The sequence below is a fragment of the Tachysurus vachellii genome, chromosome 14, assembly GCF_030014155.1.
Source record: "Tachysurus vachellii isolate PV-2020 chromosome 14, HZAU_Pvac_v1, whole genome shotgun sequence".
NCBI classification, from domain to species: Eukaryota; Metazoa; Chordata; class Actinopteri; order Siluriformes; family Bagridae; genus Tachysurus; species Tachysurus vachellii.
The window spans coordinates 7,074,530-7,101,372 of record NC_083473.1 but is presented as its reverse complement, the minus strand read 5'-3'; the positions used below and the strand labels follow the sequence as shown (position 1 = coordinate 7,101,372).

At 40.9% G+C, this 26,843-nt stretch overlaps 1 protein-coding gene across 1 annotated transcript in view; it reads right to left on the bottom strand.

Annotated features, from left to right (window-relative positions):
- Positions 1–22,298, bottom strand: part of slc22a21 (solute carrier family 22 member 21) — a 32,830-nt gene extending 10,532 nt beyond the window's left edge. The window contains exons 1-4 of the mRNA XM_060887204.1: positions 22,186–22,298; positions 21,504–21,814; positions 4,993–5,096; positions 328–482 (exon numbers count right to left, since the gene is read on the bottom strand). Of these exons, the coding sequence (XP_060743187.1) occupies positions 328–482; positions 4,993–5,096; positions 21,504–21,809 (565 nt within the window). The 5' untranslated portion in view covers positions 21,810–21,814; positions 22,186–22,298. The remainder of the gene's footprint in view (positions 1–327; positions 483–4,992; positions 5,097–21,503; positions 21,815–22,185) is intronic.
- Positions 22,299–26,843: the final 4,545 nt, after the last annotated feature.

Sequence of the window (26,843 nt, the reverse complement as noted above, 5' to 3'; positions counted from 1 at the left end):
ATAGCTAATTGTTACACATTGTAGCCTCATTTAGACTGTACAATGCTGTAGCTGAATGATAACAAAGTGCACTAATGCAAAAGTTGTCTGAATTTACAGTAATCAGCAGCACGTCGAAGTTCTGTTCGTGCTACTAGATTACAAGTCACACCGTGTCCTAAATCACTGAGGAACAGAGGATGTGATTGACTTGTAGCTGCTGTGGAACATTTAAGAAGCAAAGATTACACACCAACCGTGTCATTGAATATATTTGGTCTAAGGGGAAGTTTAAAAAAAAAAAATGAAACATTTAGTGAGTGATAACATGATGGTCTCTCCACCTGCCTAGCACAAAAGCCGCCATGTAGTTGGAGTTCTGACCGAAGCCTGTAAGACAGAAGAAAATAGCAAACATCTCCCAGTTGACTGAGGCGACCTGCAGCAGACTGCACACCAGCTGAGTGGCCATGGTGGCGAACAGGACCGTCTTCCGTCCAAACCTGACAGAAGACAAAGAAATGAACCTGCTCATAAACCTGCTCTGATTGTAATCTATTTATGGTCAAAAGGAGTTTTAATAGAGTCTAATAAAATTTATTTCAATTTAATTTCCAATTAAATTTATTTGTATAGTGCTTTTACCAATTAACATTGTCTCAAAGCAGCTTTACATAAGTATAGAAACAATAAAAAAAGTTTCAAATTAAGTTCCTATTTATCTCTAACGTTTATCCCTAATGAGCAAGACGGAGGCGACGGTGGCGAGGAAAAACCCCTGGGGTGATATGAGAAAGAAAACCTGAGAGGAACCAGACTCAGAAGTGAACCCATCCTCATTTGGAGGACACTGGACAGGAAATAATGTAAATGTAAAGTCCTTTCTACAACAGTTTGTAGTTGTGCAACCGAGAGCTCCTGAGGAACTAACTTGTCAGCGCAAACTCTTGAGTTCACCACGGACCCCATTTAAACGCCTTAAAGACTTTTCACACCGTCATCCAAGCGTAGGCTTTTTTATTGGTCCTAATAAACACATCATAAAATTAAAATATATCCTTGTTCCTTCTTGCTCCTCAACAGACAAGAAAAGTAATATTTTAATACACTGCAATGCTGTTGAATTCTCACTTCTGATTGGTCAGAAAGGGGATGATTCATTTTTTTTTCGGTCAGTTGTCTGAGAGCAGGTTTTGCAGTATTACACTGACGATTCGTTCAGCCGCTGGAATGGAAATCGACTCATGAAACATTTTCAAATAGTATAAAATAATGAATTGTTATGTGGCTCAAGACATAAATTATGTGGCCGTCTGACATAAAATGAATCAGGATTCTGTTTGCTTTCATTGCAATAACACATCACAATAAACAAGCACTTGGGGCATCTCAGCAGACAGCAGGAGATGGGTTCTAATTTGAAGATATGAAATGTTGGTGTGAAAATATGCGTGTAACTTTTCTACGAATACTTTGCAAAAATTAAATCATTTAATCCCTGAGTGTTTACTTTCATATGAGACATGACGAAAAACCCTCAGAGATGAACATGGACACGACAGAACAGACGCAAATTTTTTTTTTTGGTGTCTGGAAATAAAATGATAATAACACAATGGCAGAAGGACAGAATTGTTAGGCAAGCTCAAGGTCAATACATAAAACAAGGTGTCAGGTGCTCAGCAAACGATGTGAATAAAGCAAAGCAAGAGCAAAATGAGAAAAACAGAAACACCGCAGATAAAACCAGGAAGATAATCACAACTAGTAACTATGACCCAAGGAACAGACTCTTCACTACGTGTTCTGTGTGTGTGTGTGTGGGGGGGGATGCAGTAGAGTTTAGAGTTGAGATGCAGTAGAGTTTAGAGTTGGCAGTGATGTGACACAAACAGTTTATTTTAAAACACTTGTTCTAATAATTTATTGTTTCTCTAGTGCAGGGGTCACCAACCTTTTTAAGACTGAGGGCTACTTCAAGGGAACTGAGTAGTACGAAGGGCTACCGGTTTGATACAAAGTTCCTCAAGAGCAAAATTGCACAGATCACTTTTTAATAATAATAATAATAATAATAATAATAATAATAATAATAATAAGGGGGGCACGGTGGCTTAGTGGTTAGCACGTTCGCCTCACACCTCCAGGGTTGGGGGTTCGATTCCCGCCTCCGCCTTGTGTGTGTGGAGTTTGCATGTTCTCCCCGTGCCTCGGGGGTTTCCTCCGGGTACTCCGGTTTCCTCCCCCGGTCCAAAGACATGCATGGTAGGTTGATTGGCATCTCTGGAAAATTGTCCGTAGTGTGTGATTGTGTGAGTGAATGAGAGTGTGTGTGCCCTCCGATGAGTTGGCACTCCGTCCAGGGTGTATCCTGCCTTGATGCCCGATGACGCCTGAGATAGGCACAGGCTCCCCGTGACCCAAGGTAGTTCGGATAAGCAGTAGAAAATGAATGAATGAATAATAATAATAATAATAATAATAATATTATGGTGAAGAGACTGCTCACATGTCAATGTTAATTATTCTCCACAATTATTAACAATGATTTATACAACAAGGATGGAAGGAATATTCACAAGTAATTTAGTCTTTTTCAAAAAATGTTCACATTTCTGTGCACCATTTTTAGTTTAATGTTTTCAATGAACACGTTATCTCTTCTTTGTGGGAAGCCTGGCATTGCATTCTGTGAGTCTTGTAAATGTGCATCAGTAAGGCGTGTTCTGTGTTTGTTCTTGATAAAGTTCATTTTAGAAAAGGCTGATTCACAGAGATAGGTTGAACCAAAAAAGGCATGCAAATTTCATCGCTGCTGTGCATACAGTACACCACTGTACTTTTCTGTGTCCACAAGGCACTAAAGTTTGATGCAGACTGATGGGCTTTGAGGTGGAGGTCATTTTGCAACGTTAGGATTTCTATCTCTACCTGTCCAGCATCCTATTTGAACAGAGCACTTAGTTGCTCAGCAGTGCATGTCATGTCCACTTGCATGAAAACCATTTGTAACGGCTTTTTCTGTCCTTAATGCACCGCCGGGTGGGTAGTTAGCATTGAAACTTTCGTGACACAGACTGAAGTGTCTCGCCACATTGTGCCGCCGCAAAGTCGTCCCGCAAATGAGACACACACACTTTTCTTTGACTGACGTAAAAAGAACTCTTCCTCCCAAACACTGTGAAAATGGTATGTATTCTGTCGCGCGCAATATTGACATTTGACTTCAGAAACGGCCAGAGTTCGTTATATACATAAAACATTTTTGTTTTAATTTTTTTTAATTAAATAAAATGAAATTAAATATCGTCATTTTAAAATCTACGTTAATGCAAGCGTTTTTTGTTCAAAAACTACAGCAAGAATTTTTTTTTTAGGCGGAGCTATATTTTGACCAGTGCTATTTTAGAACGTTCCTCGCGGGCGCCTTAAGTGCTCCTTGCGGGTGACCAGGTGCCCGCGGGCACCGCGTTGGTGACCCCTGCTCTAGTGTAAACAGTACACATGAACAAATTCAATTTAATTGAATTCAATCCAATTTTATTGTATAGTATTTACGTTTTTAACAATGGACATGTTCTCGTGTGGAATTCGGCATGGGTCTGGAGGGTATTGCATTGGCATCTGCCATAACTGTAACTGACAAGACAGATGCATAGAAATAGGAATAATAAAATTTAACTAATAACTCCAGGATGTACTGCTATTGAAAAATAAATCGACAGGCGGCTAACAGTTTCTGAGGTGTCACACCGTCCTGTCGTCATTAATGAACCATCCTTAACCAAACAATCCCTTAATCTCCATCCACTGCATCAATGCATGTGTGATTACCATAAACATTCATTTCAACCTGTGGACTTCTAAGTTAATTATAAGGCAGACTGAATGGCAGTTATTAAGTTCGGTCACTGAGCATAAAATGTGTTTAATGTGTAAACAGAAAAATTAGGGTTAATCCAGTTAATAGTGGAAATCCAGTACTCATATTAAAGTTTTAAGTGAAGTGAATATTTAACTAGGGATGTTGTTGATAAGGCATTTCTGGTTATAACACATCAGTGAAACTTCACAAATGGAACAAGCAATGTTTTTAGCCCACTTTAAAGCACTTCCTGTGTCAGTAAAAAGCATTACTGTCACATCTGCCAGTGATAATTCACCACCATGCCAATGGATGGCAACTCCATCCACTCTGGTTAAAAATCTGTGGTTAACACAAACTTGAGTTATGTTTGAGTTACTGTACGACATAGAATACCTCAGTAATACCCCACAGGTTTTAGGTGTCAGCTAGCAAGTGGATAAACAGGACTACAGATGTTGTCAGGGACGTTAAACACCATCACGGCAAACAGGAAGCTCATCTACCACACAACAATACTACAAGAATCAAAGAACTATTTTTTTGCGATAATCCAAAAGGCAGTTGTATAATAATATTGGCTTTTGGTCAAGGAAACCAGAGTGATGTTATTTTCCAGGATGGCCTACAAAAATATATCATCTCTGCAGCACTGTATTATTCTGCGTTTGAAGTCAGATCTTAGGATTGTTTTTTCCTAAGTGTGTTTGAAGTAGGGGATAAAAACATGGCCACCTCTGTGTCCTCCATTCTTTTGCTAACCGCAATCTAGTGAGCTAACTGTACTGAGTGATGCATATTTACCTCCTTAATACAGTGTTCTGAAGAGTCTGTCATAGATTTAAAAAGCAAATATGTCTATGTTGATTGATCTGAATAAAATTTTAGTGTACATACATACAGAATAGCTCATTTTTAAAAATAAAATAGGGGCGTTGACATTTACTGCTGAGGTTAATCTGATGTCAAAGCACAACAGTAAATGTTAACTCATTGTCTGTGTAAGCTATAAGCCTTTGATCCATGTCTGCTATTATCACGTTTGACCTTAGACTAGCGTAGCTTTAGCATATTGTGAATTCTCAGAAAATTCTGTATGTTATAAATACAACCTTACAAAAGTGTTGATTTCTTATCTGTGTTTGTACCTGTCAGACAGCTCTCCGGATATGAACGACCCACTCAGCACTCCCACAAAAAAGATAGACAGCGTGAAGGGAACCTTCCAGGCATTTCCACAAACCAGATTCCACTGTGAGGACAAACACAGACACACAGCATCAGTTTTCAAAGTCAAATCGTATTCAAATAATCTTATTTAGGAAATAGTGACACATTTGCCTTTTTATAATTCCCACAAATCAGCGATTTTACAATAAAATATAAACTGAACATTACAAAGATTGAGATCAAGATGAATACAAATATCTTTAACGACTTTATCTAATGTTTTTCATTATGAGAACTAGGCTTATTTCTCAATAACCTAGTTCTATTACAAGACATTTTCACTAAGTTCACCCTTGAAATTGTTTTCTGTTAGCGGATAATTTTACTAATAGAAGACGTTTTCAAGAAAATCAGCTTGGCGCATGTGAATAACTAGGCAGCTATAAAACATGAGCTTAAACTAGCAAACATGATCTGGAAAACAAGGTTGTTTTTACAAACAATGTGAGAGCAAAATGACATCAGAAATGAGTCAAAACCCTTTGGAACGTCAACATTTCACTCAGACGTGTTGCTAAATTACTAAAAAAAATGCTCAGTATGGCCTAAATTACTGTATACTGTAGTTACACTTAGCACTTAGCTCACCCACAATCCAAATCTCATTGGTTATACCATTTTAAAGAAATATCTACTGAAAGCTGTGCGAAAGTTTGACCTACGATGATATGAACACTAAAACCGAGACCCGATGATGTTCCTGATCTTTTAGTCAACATTACTAATAAACAGTTTCTTAGACAGTCAGCTAAGTTTATTCGATTCGGTTACATGTCCATGCTTATGGGAGTCAATGCAATATTCAAAGTAATGATCAAACCTTTATAACATAGTGCACAAAAACATTAATTACAAAAGTTTGGTTTATGTAATGGGATTCTCTGCAGTGAAGTGCTTCTGATTTCCTGATGTAAGCAATAAAGCATCTATAGGATTGCTACATAGCATTTAAAAAAAAACAACAATGCTAAAAAAAAAGTATAAGGGAAATAAAAAGGAAATACTCTGTTTCCTGGAGTTGTGGTTTCCTGTTGTTGTACATGATTTTCTGTCACCATTTTTTTCTCTTGTAAATAGTAGTAACTAAGATGAGGACAGGTGCATACATGCTGTTTAGGTTGGAATGTTTGTAAAATTTGTCTGTATGATACTGTAACTATGCATGTCTAAATGGCATGTACTGTATGGAGAGACAACAAAGGAGAGAAAGTGAGGAAAAGTGCAGAGGTGCAGCAGCAGACGTCTGTCACAACAACAGGCCTTTGTGCAAGCTTAACATCTTGGCGCTCTCCCAACTCTGCTTCTCAGAACTGTCATTGCAGCCAGTCTACAGTATTTCACAAATAAATTTTGAAACAGTGCAATACACAACATTTTCATGAGAAAATCTACAGTAATGGCAAACAGATAAATGCAGCAACTGAAGTTGAATGCTTGTTAAACTTGTATTGACTTCTTGCTGGTAATTATTGGCTTAAAGCAGGTGCGAGAGATCTGCCTAAAAAAAATAGACTGGTATAGATCCTGGTGTGTTTGTAAAAGCAAGGAAGCAGGATTTTAATCATCCAGCAGTCAATACTTGCATGCTTGCACAAATGATCTGTGGGGGAAAGTGTCTTCCTCTTGATTTTGGAGTGCACCTGTAGGTGTGATCATTCAACTTGATGAGCATTAGTGAGATCAGACACTGGTGTTGAAAGAATGAGGAGTTGAGTGTACACACACACACACGTGTTCAATGGGGTTGAGCCAGAGTCAGGATTCAGGAGTTAATATACTCCAACTTTTATTTATTATTATTTACCTTTATTTTACCAGGAAGTCTCATTGAGATCAAAAATCTCTTTTACAAGAGAGACCTGGCCAAGGTAGCAGCCATACATAAACAACATAGTAAAAACATACATACATACATACAATCATACAATACAAGGACCTCTTCAAGAAAAACAACTACATGTCTCCTTTACCACATTTTTTTGATGGTCTTAAATGTATTTATTGATATACACATTTCTAATTTAAGATCTTGTTGCAAATTATTCCATGCCCATGGTGCATAGTATGAAAATGCAGTTTTCCCCAAATCTGTCCAAACCCTGGGTACATTAAAAAGCAACCACTTGGAAGAGCGTAGCTGATAACTAGCAGAATTGAGACAGAGGAGGGTATAGAGGTAAGCTGGAAGTTTACCTAGCATGGCTTTATATATAAAAATATACCAAAGCTGTTTTCTGCGAGTGGTCAGTGATGTCCAACCCACCAGATCATAAAGAATACAATGGTGAGTAAGGGACTTTGCATTTGTAATAAAACTTAGAGATGAATGATACACTGAATAAAGGCTCCGTAAGATGGAGGAGGCTGCGTGCATATATAATATGTCACCATAATCAATCACAAACAGGAAGGTAGCTTCCACAAGTTTTTTTTGTCATTAAATGTAAAACTAGATATATTTCTAAAATAAAAGCCAATCTTTAATTTGAGCTTCTTAACTAAATTAGCAATATGTACATTAAATAAAAGTTTGTCGTCTATCCATATACCCAAGTACTTGTATGAGGGTACCCTTTCAATGGAATTACCATCAGATGTAAAAATGCTAAGATCATCAAGCAGCTGTGGGCGAGTTTTTGAAAAGACCATGTACTTAGTGTGACGGCGGCACGTGCACCACCGCACACACACGGAGGAAAAACCGCTCTTCGCCCACGGCATCGGCAACCCGGAAGCGGGAGAGTGGAACAGGCGGTGGTTCAGCACCCTGGCCAGCGGCACTATCCGCGAGCCCCCGATCTCCAGCACCCTGGTCAGCACCGCGGCAAGTGAGAGAGGGGCGGAGCGGCCGAAACTCCCGCCGGAAATCCCGGACCAATCAGGAGCGCCGCTGGAGCATTCACCCTCCAGGAGGAAAGCACAGCAGGAAGCAAGGCTCAGCGACTGAAGAAAGGAAAGGGGGGCGTGCTAAACGGGACTAATGTTGGTTATCTTTTCTTCCCTTTTTTTCCAGAGACATCCAACTGACCTGGGACTCCACGGTGCTGGCTGAGCCTTGCTAATATCCTGGGAGGGCCGCTGTATGATTCTCCTGCCGTCCTCCTCTTGCTACCGGGTTGTGGAGCCTGGTTCTCTGCCCAACCGCCCCTACAGGAAGGACTCAGTTTTCTGCCTTCCAAAGTTCTGTTTTTCTTGCTTTAAGTGAGTGAGGAAATAAATACCTCATTTTTTGTTATCTCTCCCACCGCCTCTGTGCCCTTTTTTTTTTTTTTCCCGTGTCCCATCTCTCGAAGAGCCCTACACTGGTGGAGAATGCGGGCAGCGGACACGGAAGCAGCACCGGAGCCCTCTGTGGGGCAGGTGCTGCAACATCTCATGCAGGCCAGTCTCCATCAGCACGAAGTCACCCAGGAGCTGGCCAAGAGTGTCAAGAAGGCCACAGAGGAGCTATTGGAACTTCGGCGGGGGGCCCCCGCCGCATCAATTCCCCTCCCTGATCCCGGCCATGACGCTCTGCGCAGGCTCACAAAACTCGGCGCCGGAGACGATGTGGAGGCGTTCCTGGATACCTTCGAGCGCACCGCAGACCGGGAGGGTTGGCCCAAGCGAGACTGGGCCGATGCCCTAGCCCCATTGCTCAGTGGAGATGCCCAATTGGCGTATTACGCGTTGGATCCAGGAAACGCTCGAGACTATGAAACGGTGAAAGAGGAAATTCTTGTCCGCTGTGGTCGATCCCATGTCACGGCAGCCGGAGATTTCCATAGGTGGCGGTATGATCCAACTAGCAATCCTCGCCCCCAGATGGATGAACTGCTGCGTATCACCCGGCGCTGGTTGCAGAGTGATCGACTAACGGCCAAAGAGGTCACGGAAAGAGTGGCCATGGACCGGTTCCTACGAGCGCTGCCGGCCGAAGAGCGGAAGGCTGTTGGGCTGAAGGGCCCAGAGGACACCAAGGACCTTCTGAACACCCTGGAACATGCCAAGGCCACCCTAGAAATGGGTCGGGATGCTCGAAGAGACTTCCAGGCCAGCGCCCGCCACCCCCAGCCCCGACAACAGCCAGTGTCCGAACGGATCTGGGAGAGGAGACCTCTGGATAGCCGCCCCACCCTGGGACCGGTTGATGAGCCTATGCCCACCGAACCGGACCTCAGAGCCCCAACTCAGGCACCCAAACAATGGCTCGCGAGTTGTGGCCTACACACCCCCACCATTCCAAAGGGGGCCCGCCTTACCGTGGAGGTAAATGGCCGCCCGGTGTCGGCGCTCCTGGATTCGGGGAGTACAGTCACGCTGGCCCGGCCCACTGTACTCCCTGCCCCCATAAAGTCGGTGGGGACTCTCGCGGTCTCGTGTGTCCATGGCGATGCCCGTTCTGTCCCTACCGCACAGGTCAAGATCCGTAGCAAAGCAGGAGAGTGGCCACTCCTCATCGGACTTATCCCAGATCTCCCGGTCCCCCTCCTACTGGGACACGACTGGCCGGGGTTTGCTGCCGCCCTGAAGGCCACTGCCAAGGGTGGGCTGGAACAGAAGCAGAAGGGCCGGGACCGCCGGGCGTGCATGGCTCGGGGTGACAGAGACGCCAGCGACTCCTCTCCAGGTGAGCCCCAGCCGCAGGTTAACCCTATTTCTTCACTGTTTCAACAGGCCACCCAGGAGAGAGGTTTTGGAAAAGAGCAGAAGGAGGATGACCGGCTGAAGCACTGCTGGGGTCAGGTCCTGCAGGTGGAGGGAGTCAACACCAACCCTGCCCGGCCACTTCCCCCCTCGTACTTCCTGGTGAGGAATGGGCTACTTTATTTTCACACCGATAGGAGAGGAGAACCTTGCGACCTACTGGTGGTGCCACGCCAACGTACCCCGCCTCTGCTCCACCTAGCCCACACTCACCCCTTGGGGGGCCATCTGGGACCCAAGAACACACTAGAGAAACTGCGGGACCGATTCACCTGGCCGGGCATGAACGCCGAGGTCCTGGGCTTTTGCAGGGCCTGCGCCACGTGCCAGCGGACCTCTCCCCTGAAACCAGCTCCGGCCCCCCTTATTCCCCTTCCTATCATTGGCGTCCCCTTTGAGAGGCTTGGCATGGACCTCATCGGGCCGCTACCAAAGTCTGCCCGGGGCCATGAATACATTCTGGTGATGGTGGACTACGCCACCCGCTACCCCGAGGCGGTCCCGCTTCGGAAGGCCACCTCACAGAGCGTGGCCAGAGAACTGCTCCTGCTCTTCAGCCGAGTCGGGATCCCTAAAGACATCCTCAGCGACCAAGGTACGCCCTTTATGTCTAAATTAATGATGGATCTGTGTCGGCTCTTGCAGCTCAAACACCTGAGGACGTCTGTCTACCACCCCCAGACAGATGGCTTGGTGGAACGTTTTAACCAGACCCTGAAACGTATGCTACGGAAGGTGGTAGACCAGGAAGGACGGAATTGGGACCTCCTCCTTCCATACGTCCTCTTTGCAATCCGGGAAACACCCCAGGCGTCCACAGGCTTCACCCCTTTCGAGCTCCTGTTTGGGCGGCGGCCGCGGGGCCTGCTGGATGTTGCCCGGGAGGCCTGGGAGGAGCAACCCTCCCCCTTCCGCTCCGTCATTGAATTCGTCCAGGACATGCAGACCCGTATCGAGCGTGTGGGGCCCATCGTGAAGGAGCACCTTGAGGAGGCCCAACGAGCACAACAGAGGACGTACAATCGGCCCGCCCAGGCGAGGGAACTTCGCCCTGGGGACCAAGTAATGCTCCTCATTCCCAGTGCCGCCTGTAAGTTCCTGGCAAAGTGGCAGGGCCCGTACACTGTCCTCGAAAAGTTGGGACCGGTGAACTATCGGCTGCAACAGCCAGGTAAGCGTGCAGACACCAAACTATATCACATCAACCTTTTAAAAAAATGGATTCCCCCGCCGGCTGTGGTGTCTGCGTTTGCCTCCCTTCACACAGCTCCCCAAGAACGGGCCCTAGTGCGGAGGGGAGAGGATCTCACACCAGCCCAGCAGCACGACCTCACAGAGCTCCTGGACCAGTTTGCGGATGTCTTCTCATCCCAGCCAGGACGCACGGCACTGGTACATCACGAGATCAGGACCCCTCCTGGGATGGTGGTTCGACTGCGACCATATAGGGTCCCAGAAGCTCGACGCCAGGCTATTGAAGAGGAAGTAGAACGCATGCTGAAAGAGGGGATTATCGAGGAATCTGTCAGCCCCTGGTCCAGCCCCATCGTGCTGGTGCCTAAACCAGATGGGTCCATCCGCCTCTGCAACGACTTCCGGAGGCTCAACCAGATTTCAGACTTCGACAGCTATCCCCTCCCTCGAGTTGATGATCTGGTGGAGCGGCTGGGGAAGGCCCGGTTTATTTCCACCCTTGACCTGACAAAGGGCTATTGGCAAGTCACCCTGGCGCCAGAGGCGAAGCCAAAGACCGCCTTCAGCACCGCCCATGGCCACTGGCAGTACCGGGTCCTTCCGTTCGGCCTACATGGGGCCCCGGCCACTTTCCAGCGCCTCATGGACATCGTCCTCCGACCCCTCCGCGCCTTCGCTGCTGCCTACCTGGACGATGTAGTAATCCATTCCTCCACCTGGTCCGATCACCTATTCCACCTGAGGGAGGTTCTGGGGGCCCTCCGAACAGCTGGTCTTACGGCAAACCCCCACAAGTGCCACCTGGGCCTGTCCGAGGCCCAGTACCTGGGATACTGCATCGGCCGGGGACTCCTAAAGCCCCAGGAGAAGAAGGTCCAGGCCGTGAGAGAGTACCCTCGACCCACGTCAAAGAAACAGGTACGGGCCTTTTTAGGATTAGCGGGCTATTATAGACGCTTTGTGCCTAACTTCTCCTCTCTAGCTGCCCCTCTTTCAGACCTCACCAAGAAAGGCCAGCCGGACCGGGTGCACTGGACGGACGGCACAGAACAGGCGTTCCGCCAGCTCAAGGAGGCCCTCACCACCCAGCCAGTACTACGGAACCCCGATTTTGGTCGCCCCTTTTCGCTGCAGACGGATGCGTCTGAAACAGGGCTGGGAGCCGTCCTGTCACAGGAGTTCGAGGGAGAAGAACACCCGGTCCTCTTTATCTCCCGGAAGTTGACCCCCGCTGAGAGAAACTACGCTGCAGTGGAACGAGAAGCCCTGGCCATCAAGTGGGCTGTGGAGGATCTCCGGTACTACCTGGCAGGGCGACACTTCACCCTGGTGACAGACCATGCCCCTCTACTCTGGATGGCCAAGGCGAAGGACACCAATGCCAGGGTAACGAGATGGTTCTTATCTTTACAAGATTTCTCGTTCCAGGTCATACACCGAGCCGGGAGCCGGCACGGGAACGCCGATGGCCTCTCGCGGCGCTATGCTCTCTGGGGATGGTTACTACCAGGTGGGGGCTCAGAGCAAAGGGGGGGGACCTGTGACGGCGGCACGTGCACCACCGCACACACACGGAGGAAAAACCGCTCTTCGCCCACGGCATCGGCAACCCGGAAGCGGGAGAGTGGAACAGGCGGTGGTTCAGCACCCTGGCCAGCGGCACTATCCGCGAGCCCCCGATCTCCAGCACCCTGGTCAGCACCGCGGCAAGTGAGAGAGGGGCGGAGCGGCCGAAACTCCCGCCGGAAATCCCGGACCAATCAGGAGCGCCGCTGGAGCATTCACCCTCCAGGAGGAAAGCACAGCAGGAAGCAAGGCTCAGCGACTGAAGAAAGGAAAGGGGGGCGTGCTAAACGGGACTAATGTTGGTTATCTTTTCTTCCCTTTTTTTCCAGAGACATCCAACTGACCTGGGACTCCACGGTGCTGGCTGAGCCTTGCTAATATCCTGGGAGGGCCGCTGTATGATTCTCCTGCCGTCCTCCTCTTGCTACCGGGTTGTGGAGCCTGGTTCTCTGCCCAACCGCCCCTACAGGAAGGACTCAGTTTTCTGCCTTCCAAAGTTCTGTTTTTCTTGCTTTAAGTGAGTGAGGAAATAAATACCTCATTTTTTGTTATCTCTCCCACCGCCTCTGTGCCCTTTTTTTTTTTTTCCCGTGTCCCATCTCTCGAAGAGCCCTACATTAGATTTCTGAGGATTTAAAACCAATTTTAAATTGAGCAGAGCAGTTTGTAATGACTGAAATGCAGTCTGAAGCTCTTGCACAGCCTGTGTTATAGAAGGAGCATATGTATAAATGACTGTCATAAAAGTGTACTTTTGCTTGAACGTCCTTACCTAAATCATTTATAAAAATAGAGAACAGAATAGGTCCCAAAATGGACCCATGAGGGACCCCTTTAGATATCCCAAGAAACTCAGATTTGTGGCCCTCTGCATAGACACACTGAATTCTATCTACAAAATAGTTTCTAAACCATTTAACAGCATTGGGACTGAAACCCACATCCCTAAGTTTGTTTAGCAACAATTCATGATCTACGGAATCAAACGCCTTGGATAGATCTACAAATAAAGCAGCGCAATGTTGTTTTCTATCCAAGGCACAAATAAGATCATTTATTACCACCATAGCAGCAGTAATAGTACTGTGGCAAGTTCTAAAACCAGATTGAAAATTGTTTAAAACATTATTACCAAGTAAGAACTATTTGACCTGTAAATTTACCTGCAATTCAAAGATCTTAGCCAGGATTGAGAGTTTGGAAATCGGACGGTAATTATTTAGCTCTGAGGAGTCCCCACCTTTAAATAAGGGGAGAACATAAGCAGCTTTCCAGATTTGGGGTATTGAATTGGATATAAGACTCAAGTTAAAAATGTGAGTAATAGGCTCAGCAATAACATCTACCACTACCTTTAGGAGATAAGGATCCAGATTGTCAGGACCTGCAGATTTTTTATGGTCAATGCCTTTCAGAGCTTCACTAACTTGCGCAACTGAAATAGTTTTCACAAATCCAGATTACTATCAGTTGCAGTGGTGGCAGAACATGGGACAGGTGCATTTACATTTGAACTGTCAAATGCAGACCCAGCACAGATAAAGTGTTTGTTTAACTGACTGATCATAGCAACTTTATCCCTTATTTCATCTGAGCCAACCAGAATGTGTTCAGGGAGGCTTGAAGCAACATGTGTACTGTACCTGACATAGATTTAATTACTTTCCAAAATTTGGAGAGGTTATTTAGATTCTGTGTAACTGTCTTCAGATAAAACTCTGATTTGGAATTTCTTATCATCAAGGTGCACTTGTTCCTTAGGGTTCTAAACGTAGTCCAATCAGCAGAGGAAAGAGCAGTTAGAAAATCTAGCTTGAGCCCACAATTTATTTCTTAAATGAATTAGCTCTGAGAGACTGTCTGAGAACCAGGGATTTTCCCTACCACTGATCCTAAACTTTTTAATGGGAACATGTTTATTTGAGATAAACAGAAAAATTGAGTGAAAATATTCCCATGCCAAATTAACATCCGGAATCAAAGTTACTCTCTTAAGATCACTATTATATAAATCACGCAGGAAAGCCTGCTCTTGAAAACCTTTAAAATATCTTTTAAAAATGAACCGGGGTTTTACTTTGGGAATTTTTGTATTCCTGATACAAGCAATTGCACAATGATCGCTAACATCATTGCAAAATATGCCAGTTGAAGTGTATTTGTGAGATGTATTTGTTATAATTAAATCAAGCAAAAGTAGATTTATGTTGTGCTTTAGGATTTGGCCTTGTTGGAGCATTAATGAGTTGTACTAGGTTTAATGAATCGCACAGTTCTTTAAAACAATCTGATGTCGCTGACAGCCAGTCACAATTTAGATCACCCATAAGGATGAATTCAGAGTCATTTAACTCATGTAAAATATCTGAAATAGATTTGAAAGCAACCTTTACAGCAGACGGGGGTCTATAGCAACCAACAGTGATGTAAGAATCTTTTGATATGCCCACTTTGACAACCAAGACCTCAAACTGTTTAGCTTTAGAAATTGAGTTACAGAGTTACAGAGTTACAGAGCTAGTGAGCTTGGATTTGACATACATGGCAACCCACCTCCTTTACCCAACTGATCAGTTCTATAGACTTTATAACCATCAATAATAAAAATTAAATCAACAGTTACAGATTTCTTAAGCCAAATTTCTGATAGGACCATTACATCAGCGTTTGTCGTATTTGCCCAGATCTTGATCATATCCATTTTAGGAACCAGACTTCTAACATTTAAATGTATAAAACCAAGGCCTGATCGACTTTTAAAATCTGAGGGAGTGGGTAGACATTGCACAGAGGTAGTAGGCCCAGGATTCGCAGTTTTGATTTAACAGGAGATGAATTATCAAAACCATTGTTACCTACAAACTGTGAGAAAGAGTCCTCTTTGAAAATAAAATAATCAGGTAAAAGCATTAGATTCTGAAGAAACAGGACTTCGTTGACTTGCCCTTCAGAGTAGTAAATCTTAAGTTGATGAAATGGACTGATTTTCTGATGATGTGAATCAAGAATTCTCGTCTGAAAATTTGAGAGTTGCCTGGATCGTAACAAGTACAACAAGGATTCACTCTCCACGTTGTGCTCAGTTGGTTCATTTGGACCCGGGTTACAATGAATAAGCATCAGAATTATAAAGAAATACATGATATCAATTTATCTGCTGTTTTACTGCAGACAGACACGGTAGCAGTGTGGAATCTCAGATTGAAACAGTGGCTGTGGGCAAATCTGCATTCGCCTCACCTCACCCAGGTTCCACAGGTTTTACAGCGAGTGTGCTAATAGGCCTTAAAATCCAATATCCAGCAGCAGGAGCAAGCCCCCACTTAGAAGATCTGAAAAATGTTATATCCTTCTTAGGAGCTATACAGTAGCAGATGGATTCCAGGTGGGTCTAGGCCTCAAACAGACCAACTTCCAGGTAGGTCTAGGCCTCAAACAGACCAAACTTCCAGAGCTCTATAGCAATCCGAGAAGATCCGCAAAATGTTATTTCCTTCTTAGGAGCTGGTGAGCAGCAGATGGATTCCAGGTAGGTCTAGGCCTCAAACAGACCAACTTCCAGATAGGTCTAGGCCTCAAACAGACCAACTTCCAGGTAGGTCTAGGCCTCAAACAGACCAACTTCCAGGTAGGTCTAGGCCTCAAACAGACCAACTTCCAGGTAGGTCTAGGCCTCAAACAGACCAAACTTCCAGAGTTCTATAGCAATCCGAGAAGATCCGCAAAATGTTATTTTCTTCTTAGGAGCTGGTAAGCAGCAGATGGATTCCAGGTAGGTCTAGGCCTCAAACAGACCAACTTCCAGATAGGTCTAGGTCTTAAACAGAACAAAAATTCCAGAGCTATGTGGTATTCAAAAGGCATCTAATAAAAACAAAATGGACCTTTCAAAGATCCAAGCTGAAGGAGAAAATGTTTTTCTTCATTCAGACCCAAAAGACATAGAAATCTTGCATAAAAACATAAAAAATTCAGATCACATATACTAACACAAAACAATGGACTGTCTAGGCTGCCATCTTGGATTGTGACTAGGATTTTACCTTGCTTTGGCAAACCATGTCTACATGGAGCTTGCTTTGTGCATTCTCATGCTGGAACAGGTTTTAGCCTCATAGTTCCAGTGAAGAGAAAGACTTTCTACACAACTCTTTGCTTTCAAATTTTTGGGAGTCACATATATCAGGCTTCCATAAACTTTTAGTCATGTCCTATATTTTGATTAAAAACTATATTGAGACTTTACAATATTCATCACTATCCAGAATTGTTGGCACCTTTCTAAAACAGCCGAATAAAATAAACATTATACAAACTAATAGAAATTTTACACTCAGTGTAATAAATTACAGATTGTATGCACCCAGATTCCACTCCAAGATACAAATCGGAACTCTAAATGAATAAACTTGATTAAATTATTAGTATGGGAGCGGCAGCAGGACATAAAGGACCACCACTAACAAATTGTATACGTGACCATGATTACCATTTAAAGACATCCGGCTAGACAACAATGTGTATCCCAGCGATTTGGGGAAACACTTAGTTCTTATGCTCAATACACATTCAAAGCGGAACCTCGTTTAAACTACAAACAGTATAAAATGCTTGAGCATGATTTGTCCAGGGTTCTTACTGACTGATGAACCCAAAGTACTTCATGTATTTTGTCACTGCTACGTTGGAATAAACTTCTTGTTCTTCATTAAGATCATTTTATTTCTTAAATTGGTGAGCCAGCCAGGAGGGATTTCCAAAAAAAAAGCGGGGAGAGGTAAGAAAAGCAGATTTTCCTTCTTTTATGCTGTTTTTGATTCAGGGAACCCCATTGGTTAAAAAATGTAGCAAAGAAAGGTTTTTGGGTAGAATAGAACATAGAGTATAGTTTATTGATCATAAGCAGGAGGAGTTATTGTTAAGCCTATTCTGTACATTTCTGTTTAAGATTCTAACGAAACTGAATTATCCCAACGCAGTGTGGTGACAGAGTTGTATTTGAGTTGTTGTTTCTAAAGTAACAGAAGCAAAGTGCTTAAGTTGACAGGTTTCCAAAGTAACTGAAACTTGCTGTATGTTTTAAGTCCAACGTGCTGTGGCTAAGAAGACTGTGGTTTTGTCCGACATACTGTGACAGTGTTGTTTTAAACTGTTTGTTTGTGAGTGTTTGTGAGTGTTATTGTGTGTGAGTGTTATTGTTTGTGAGTGTTATTGTTTGTTACTGTAGCTGAACCGAACGAGTTGTGTCCGAACTAGTGAGACCTTTGAGTTCAAAAGCCAGACGTATTGTGGCTGATTGGTTTATTTGCGTCTGAAGTACTGGAGCTGTGAATAAATAGACTAACTGTTAACTAGAGAGTCTATAGTCACAGAAAATGTGTATAAGATTTAAGAAAAGTTTTGAGTTTGTAAAAATGGAACAGCTGATTGTTAAGTACATCGCTAAGCATGGTTCTCAGGGAATGTTTGATGGAATAGAGAAACTGTACGAGTGGGCTAATTCCAAGTTTGAAAATTATCCTAAAATGCCCAAGAACAAAAAAGGAAAATTTGCCAATGCACTGAAAGCATTTCTTGCATCGCACAAAGTCACTAGAAAGACATTAAACAAGGGAAAACAGTATAAAATGCTTGAGCATGATTTGTCCTTTGTTTTACTGACTCTGATGAACCCAAAGTACTTCATGTACTGTATTTTGTCACTGCTACGTTGGAATAAACTTCTTGTTCTACATTAAGATCTTCACCGTCATTGTTTTATTTTCTTACATTTTATTTCTTACATCGGACAATAAGTATATATATATATATATATATATATATATATTTATATATATATATATATAAATAATCTTTGTTATAACAAAACAACCATTCTTAACAAAACTACTTTTTTATCATTAGAACTACTAATCTTGTTATATATCTCATTTTAAACATAGTGTTGAAAACTATTTTAAACAAAAATAGTGTTGTCAATATGTATTATGTAAATAATGTATTTCCTGAAAAACGTTTCCATGGTTTATAAATATTAGTTTGCGGCACACATGGAATATCTTGTCATCCATTTGCATGGAAAAAATAGTGATGGGTGCTGACCTTTTGAAAAAAAATCAGGGGAAAAATTCTAAACTATATAAGCAGTTTATAATACCATTAAGCACAATTACAACTATAAAACATTTCCCTGGAAATCTGAACCATAAACACAGTGAGGAGGATGGGGAAAGAGGGAAATGAAAGACTGCACGGTTCAGCTGATTCTTATGGTTGTCAAATTTCAAAATAACTCCACTTTCATAACAGCTTAGATGTGTTGCAATGATGCTCTTGCTGGTAGCATCTCACAAAATACAGCCCATGAACTTTATAGAGCGTGTTTAGAACTACAACAGAATTTGGGTGTTGTGGTTAGATCAGGCCACAATCAAACTTTTTGGTCTTGCAGATTCATCAGGTCCTGAAAGTGTGCACATGTTTAATGCAGGGCTTTTTAAACTTATCAACACAAATTTTTTTTTTTCCTAAAAAGAAGAGTAGAAAGCAACAATTCAAATATTAAAAATTACAAGTATGTACCAGATATTGCGTAATTTTTTTATTGAAGAAGCTAGTTGAGCTTTTTAGACCTGGACTTTTCACACACAAAAAAATAAATCTAATTACACAATAGGGATTTTGTTGTGTGAGATTCAACACATTACATGATAAATCAAGTAACTATATTTCACAATATATTCATTATGAGTTATAAAATAAATTCTATTTTTAAAAATAATTATTAATTAGATTAAAGATCATTCAATTAAATTAAATTTATTTGTATAGCGCTTTTAACAATCTCCCATTATCTCAAAGCAGCTTTACAGAAGTATGGAAACAGAAGAGAGAAAAAAGGAAATACATATATAATAATAAGAAGAAGAAGAAGAAGAAAGATAACAAATAAATAAAAATAAATATATAATAATATATACAATAAAAGTTTAATATTAATTTAATAAAAAGATTAACTTAAATTTAAAATACTATATATCTATCCCTAATGAGCAAGCCGCAGGTGATGGTGGCAAGAAAAAACTCCCTGAGATGATATGAGGAAGAAACCTTGAGAGGAACCAGGCTCAGAAGGGAACCCATCCTCATTTGGATGACACTCTACAGTAAATAGTGTAAATGTAAATAATGTCCTTTCTACAACAGTTTATAATAGTGCAACCGAGAGCTCCTGAGGAACTAATGGGTCATCGCAGACTCCGAGCTCAGCACAGACCCGATAGCTCAGCACAGATCTGATTAGGATTATAATTATTTTAAATAATAATTATTATTATACTGATAATCAATAATTACTAAAAATGACTGACATTAATTTTACAAGTAATATCATAAATTAGTCATATTATTGCTATTATTAGTAGTAGTAGTAGGAGGAGGAGGAGGAGGAGGAGGAGGAGGGGAATAGGAGGAGGAGAAGGAATAATAGTAATAGAAAGTCATAAATCATTGACCATAATATATATGAACTGTTAATGGATATTAAAATAGAGTGTACCTGCATACACATATGCTAGAATATCCATCCCTCAATATTCATAAATCAATATCCATCCCTACATTAATCCATTTTCTGTACCACTTTTTTTTTACTGCTCTTGGGAATCCTGGAGACTATATCCCAGGGAATTCTGGGAAGAAAGCAATGAAAATCACAGGGAGATTTTCCTTGCCACTTTTTCCTTTGGCATGCTCATTACGGATGAATAACGTTTTTAAAATGATTAACATTATTATAAATATAAAAGTTAATAACAACAATAATGAAATATTCTTCATTTATATATTCCTGAAAAGTTGCTGTGTCTACTGACCATTGACCTCACACAGCAGTTCACACACACTAGTATCACATGTGGGCGAAATCTGGAGTACCCAGAGGAAACTCCTGAAGCACTGGGAATATATGCGCACTCCTCACACAAGGTGGAGGCAAGAATCAACCCCAGAGGTGCAATGCAAAACCAGGTTAAAACACGTTTTAGCTCCATCATGTAACAGACTTAAACTGTAACAATTTAGTAAATGTAAAGAATATTGCTATATTTTGAGATAAAATGAGATTTTTCAACTTTACCTTACATTACAAACACGTATTTTGTTTTTAAACATAATGTCAAACCTTTTAACTTATGGTATTCCTACACATTTCTTTTATTGTAGTACATGGTGTTTAGAAAAACGTGAAAAATCCTGCAACATGAAATTTTAAGCCATTTAAAGAAAAAAGCATCTGGTTATGTTTAATAATAATTTTTGCTTTGAAGGGTTAAAATAATATCCACAATACTATATAATAAAAAAACCAGTGAAGCTAAAGAGCTTTATGGACCTTTATGTAATGAATGTGACATTCTGAAAAGAGTCATAAAATAAATGTGTCATTACGAAAAGTCTTTTTACCCAGCGCATTTCTATGTATGTATAGCGTATATACAAGTATATACATATATATATATATATATATATATATATATATATATATATATAGTGCCTGATATTTAGGGAAAAAAATTTAAGTCTTTATAGAGCATCTAAAGAGTCTGGATATGTTTTAATAATAATTTAGTCCTAGGTTTATAAGGGTAAAAAAAAAAAAAATAATTAAATGATATCCACGATATTGCAGGAAAATGCTTTATATACGATTTTATACATGATTTATATATGATATCTTTTGGATATCGTGATAAATTGTATAATAAAATATATATAATATATTATATAATATATTATATATTATAATATGTAGGCCTATATGTGTGTACATGTACACACACTATATATATATATATATATATATATATATATATATATATATATATATATACATACATACATACACACACACACACACACATACATACATACATACACTAATAGTAAAATGAATAAGTAGTAAAAATAACTCAGTGCTTATTACCTCAGTCACTATAGTGTCGTGGTAGCGCTCGGTGCTGTACTCCCAGCCACTCGCGCACGGCTCGGTGCTGTTGTTCACGCAGCCGTTGGTGGTGTCGCGCGCACCTCCGGTGTTAACCTCCGCCTGACTCGTGTTCACGTTCGGTGACCTGCAGTGGAATTCCGGCGTGTCGGCGAGAAACACCATGGCCATCCCGGTATATCCGTTTGGCACAATGCTGAGGCTGAGCAGGAGGAAGGTGCTGAGCTGAAACGGTCCCCATTCCCCCAGAAACGCAGTGACTTCCTCATAGTCCAGAGACGCCATGAGTGCTGCAGAGTAAAGGTGAACAGGGATGTATTATTAAAGAGTAACCTGCACACAGCTGGGCTTATTAATAACCACCGACAACAACATTACAAAACACATCTTACACAAACACTGTTATATTATACAAACGGCCTTTAATCTACAGATGTCTCCTGAACTGTTCAGTTTTCTTACAGAATATTTTATTTTCTCATTAATTTCTCATTAAATTAATCCCAGTGACCTGATGTCTAAGACACCTTGCCACGAATATACCTTTTATTACATAGGGATATTATATAGAACCTTATAGAAATGTTTCTTAGGCCTATACTGAATTTACATAAATATGCACTGAATTAAATTCTATTTGGAGAAAAAAATCGTCACTTACCGTCATTAATAAGAAAGTGCGCCTGAACTTCCGTAGTGGCTACATTTTAACTGAACCGGGGGACCGGCAGCTTGTCACACCAGCCCCTTTGGTGGTTACCGTAAAACACCGTGTGCACACGCACGCGCACACACACACGCACACGTTTCTAATAATATCTAGCTATCAGCATTTATTGGAGCCAATACGCTATCTGGTCATTTACATATTATACATTACTGTAAATTAAAGGATAAAAAATATTTTTCCCATCGAAAATAAAAGATGTTACTGTTAATTAATAAAAAAAAAAAAGTGTCAGCTTCCACAGTGTACCAAGAGAATAATGCTCAGTGGTTACCGTAAAGCACTGTATAGATGCACAAAACCTTTCTGTTAGCATTATTATTATAAACTGTTGTAGAAAGGACATTTACATTATTTTCTGTCCAGTGTCACCCAAATGAGGATGGGTTCCCTTCTGTGCCTGGTTCCTCTCAAGGTTTCTTCCTTATGTCCTCTCAGGGAGTTTTTCCTTGCCGCCATCGCCTCCGGCTTGCTCATTAGTGACAGGGATAGATATATAGTATTTTAAATTTTAACTTAATCTTTTTTAAATTAATTTCAAACTCTAATTGTATATATTCATTTATTTATTTTTTTATCCTTCTTCTTTCTTCTTCTTCTTATATATTTATTTCTTTTTTCTCTCTCTTCTGTTTATTTATTTATTTATTTATCTATCTATCTATCTATCTATCTATTTATTTATTTATTTATTTATTTATTCATTCATTCATTCATTCATTCATTCTTATTCTTATTCTTATTCTTATTCTTATTCTTATTTTATTAGGGGTCAAGCCCCGAAGGGGCGTAGACACATATTGTTATCGTTAGTTTTCTTCTTCTTCTTCTTCTTCTTCTTATTATTATTATTATTATTCCGTCCGTCATTGAAGTCAATGGCAGCCCATAGAACCGTACGTAGGAAAGTTATGAAATTTGGCACACATGTAGAGGCCAGTCTTAGAAGTTACTGTAGCAACTTTGGTGTGTCTAGCTCAAACCCTCTAGCGCCACCAACAGTCCAAAAATCCAATTTTGTGCTGAATCGTAAGGCCTAGAGGCAAAATTCTTGCAAAATCAGAATCAGAACCAGAATCAGAAAGGTCTTTATGAGGGACACACACACACTTACACACACATTTACACACACACACTTACTCACACTCGCACACTCACATACTCACTCGCACACTCACACTCACATACACTCACTCACAGTTACACACTCACTCAAACTCGCACACACTCACACTTACACACACTCACACTCGCACACTTACTCACACTCACACTTACACACACACTCACACACTTACACACACACTCACACACTCACACTTACACACACACTCACACACACACTCACACTTACACACACACTCACACCTACACACACTTACACACACACATTTTGAATTTTCACGTTAAGTTCAGTATTTTACCAATACAATGCCATATCGCTATGAAACTTGGTATGGTTCATCAGCGACATGTTCTGAGCGCATCTGATCGGCTTGACCCCGGTATCGCTGCTTGCAGCTATATTTATTATTATTATTATGTAATTGTAATAAACCTTTTTGATGTCATACTGTACACATAGTCAAGATCTAACTTACTGACTTCTTCACCTACCTACAATTAAAATTATACCGACTCTGTATCTGTAACGCCTGTTTATTGATATCATAATAGCAAACTATTAACTCAAATTCCTGACTACAATTCTAACACCAAATATGATATAAAGTGACTTCTTATGATTCCCGCTGCTAGACAGTGGAGGAAAGACTTTAGTGTAAAGTGTGGATATTAGAAATATACTGTGAAATACTGTATACTTTGATATACTGGAAAAATCTATTCAATATATTTGTAAAATAAGTGTTGTAGCTTTGACAGATTTGGAGATCTGGAACATCAAAGTATCAAAGAACTGCAATGAGCATTTACAATATTTAATTGTGCTTTCAGTTTGCTTAAAATTCATGTGTTCAGAATTCAAAGAGAATGAAAAAAGGAACAGTTTGAACATTGAGCAAACAAATTATTATATTTTAAGTGCACATATTTTTGTAAGGTTTTTTATGGTTACTTGTTATGCAATCACTCAACCTCAATAAATGAATAATAAATCTTAATAAACTAAGCAGAGGATGACATAATAGTCGCTCTTTACAACCGTGGTTTGTAAAAGCAGAAAAGCAGGTCAGAACACAATGCAAGGATCTACAAGGATCTGAGCTTAGAGCAGCCACAGGCTCACTGAACCTGGACAGCTGAGGATTTCCTATTCTGATAAATCTAGATTTCATCTGCAACATGAGTTTGTTAAGGCAATGTTTTCTTGGCATTCGTTATCTTAACATGGATCAAGTTATGTTTGCACGTCACAGCTGATCTAAGCATCATGGCTGACTGTGTGTATCACTTTTAGGCCCCGATTCTTCTAGTGGCTTCTTCCAGCATGATAACACAGCATGGCACAACGCATGAGCAATAGAACAGGTAGTTAGCAGCAATTATCCGATGCAATCATGTCGACATAGACCAGCTTCTTTGAGGAATGGTTCCAACACTTTGTCAAATTCATTCTACAGTATTTACTATTAATGAATTTGTTTCCTGTGGTATATGGAAACAAATATATTCAAGAGACTGGGAAACTCGGAAAATGGTCAGTATGTGCTGTTTTTTTCCCAAGATTACAAGGGAACGGAGTGTGACATTTAAGATTGTGGATTTTAGCATGATTTTCCATATTGTTTGATGAGAGAAACAAAAACTGAGGTGCTTCTCCATCTTTTTACCTGTTTAGTGATGTTGTGTCAGTCAGCTGTATGGTCTGGTCTTTATCAGCAATCAGGTCTGTGCTGAACTGTGAGAGTTTGCAATGACACATTAGTTCCTCAGGAGCTCTCGGTTGCACTTATAAACTGTGGTAGAAAGGACATTATTTATATTTACATTATTTTCTGTCCAGTGTCACCCAAATGAGGATGGTTCCCTTCTGAGTCTGGTTCCTCTCAAGGTTTCTTCCTCATGTCCTCTCAGGGAGTTTTTCTTTGCCGCCGTCGCCTCCGGCTTGCTCAATAGGGATAGGGATCGATATATAGTAATTGAAATTTTAAGTTAATATTTTTAAATTCATTTTAAACTTTAATTGTATATATTCATTTATTTATGAATACTTATTATTATATGTATTTTTTTTCCGTCTCTTCTGTTTCCATACTTCTGTAAAGCTGCTTTGAGACAATGGGAATTGTTAAAAGTGCTATACAAATAAATTTAATTAAATTGAATTGAATTAATGGCATTTTTATTACTGTCATGCTGAGAATATTATTATTCAGCACAGACATGTTTATGGTGTTGTGCCAATTTGGATTTGGTGACTGGGGTTTGTTAAATTGACCTTATCATATATTGGATAAGCTTCGAAACTTCTCCTTAGTTTGTAGCAGCCATAGACTATTTAATCCTTTACAAACCACCACATGAAAAAGTTGTAAGCGTGTCTGATGAACACTTTCTTACTGTTTAGTCAGCTTTCTTGTTTAACTGTGGCTTTCAACAAATTCCTTGATTCACCCACCGATAATGGTTTACGCATGAACAAAACAGCTTACTTTCCACACAACACTAAAGGACGTGGTACAAGCTGTTACACACATATTTTGTGTATATGTACATGTACAGCTTGTTTTTTTCTATTAAATTATCTTTTTTTGTCTGTGTTTGTGAATTTTGCTGTCTTGCTTTTAGTGTGTATGTAAAAGTGATTATTTTTCATTTCACAAATATGCACATATGCATTGAAGTGTGTTTTATAAGTAGTATCCTTACACATTTCTCCATTTAACATGTGAGAATATTGTGAACCTGTCTGAACTGCATGGCATTCTGTTTATAGCAGAAGTTATACACTCTCTCAGTTTCAGTAAGCACTATATCCTGGGCAGGTTCATGCTGGATCCAGAGCCTGTTCCAGGAACAATATGCATAAGACGAGAATATAGATGACAGGTCAGTTCATCAGGAATATTAATGTGAGTGTTTCAAAAGAATGCATCTCAGAGCTCTTCTTTTACCTGGAGCCTCAGGCAGTCTCTCATGACTTTCACACTCTCAGATGTTTCCAGTGTCAGGGGTGTTAGATTGGAATGGACATATCAAAGCAATACAGCCCAATGGTAGGCACAAAAGAAGTCAGTGTGTGGAGTGTCAGGTAAAAGCCGACAGCCAATCAGGATAGAGAACGAGAGAGAGACTAAAGAATAAGAAGTCAGAGTATGGAGTGACAGGCAAAATCTGTCTTTTCTTACTTCTAGTGAATGACATCTGAATTTTTCTCAGGGTGAAGTTGTATTTTCAATGTTTTTTTGGGGTGGGGGCAAATGTGACATCTGAATCTTCAGCTTGGTTGTGTGTATATTGGTCGAGCTTAAGGTTGTGGACTATCCAATTCTACTAGTATGGGATAGATAACAAAATTCACAGATTAGACAATACACTGAATACACAGATAATAATACATTTTTTTGTATTACTTTTACATAGTAGCATTTGCTTTTACTCATACTTTACATTTGTCAGTGCTTTGCGAA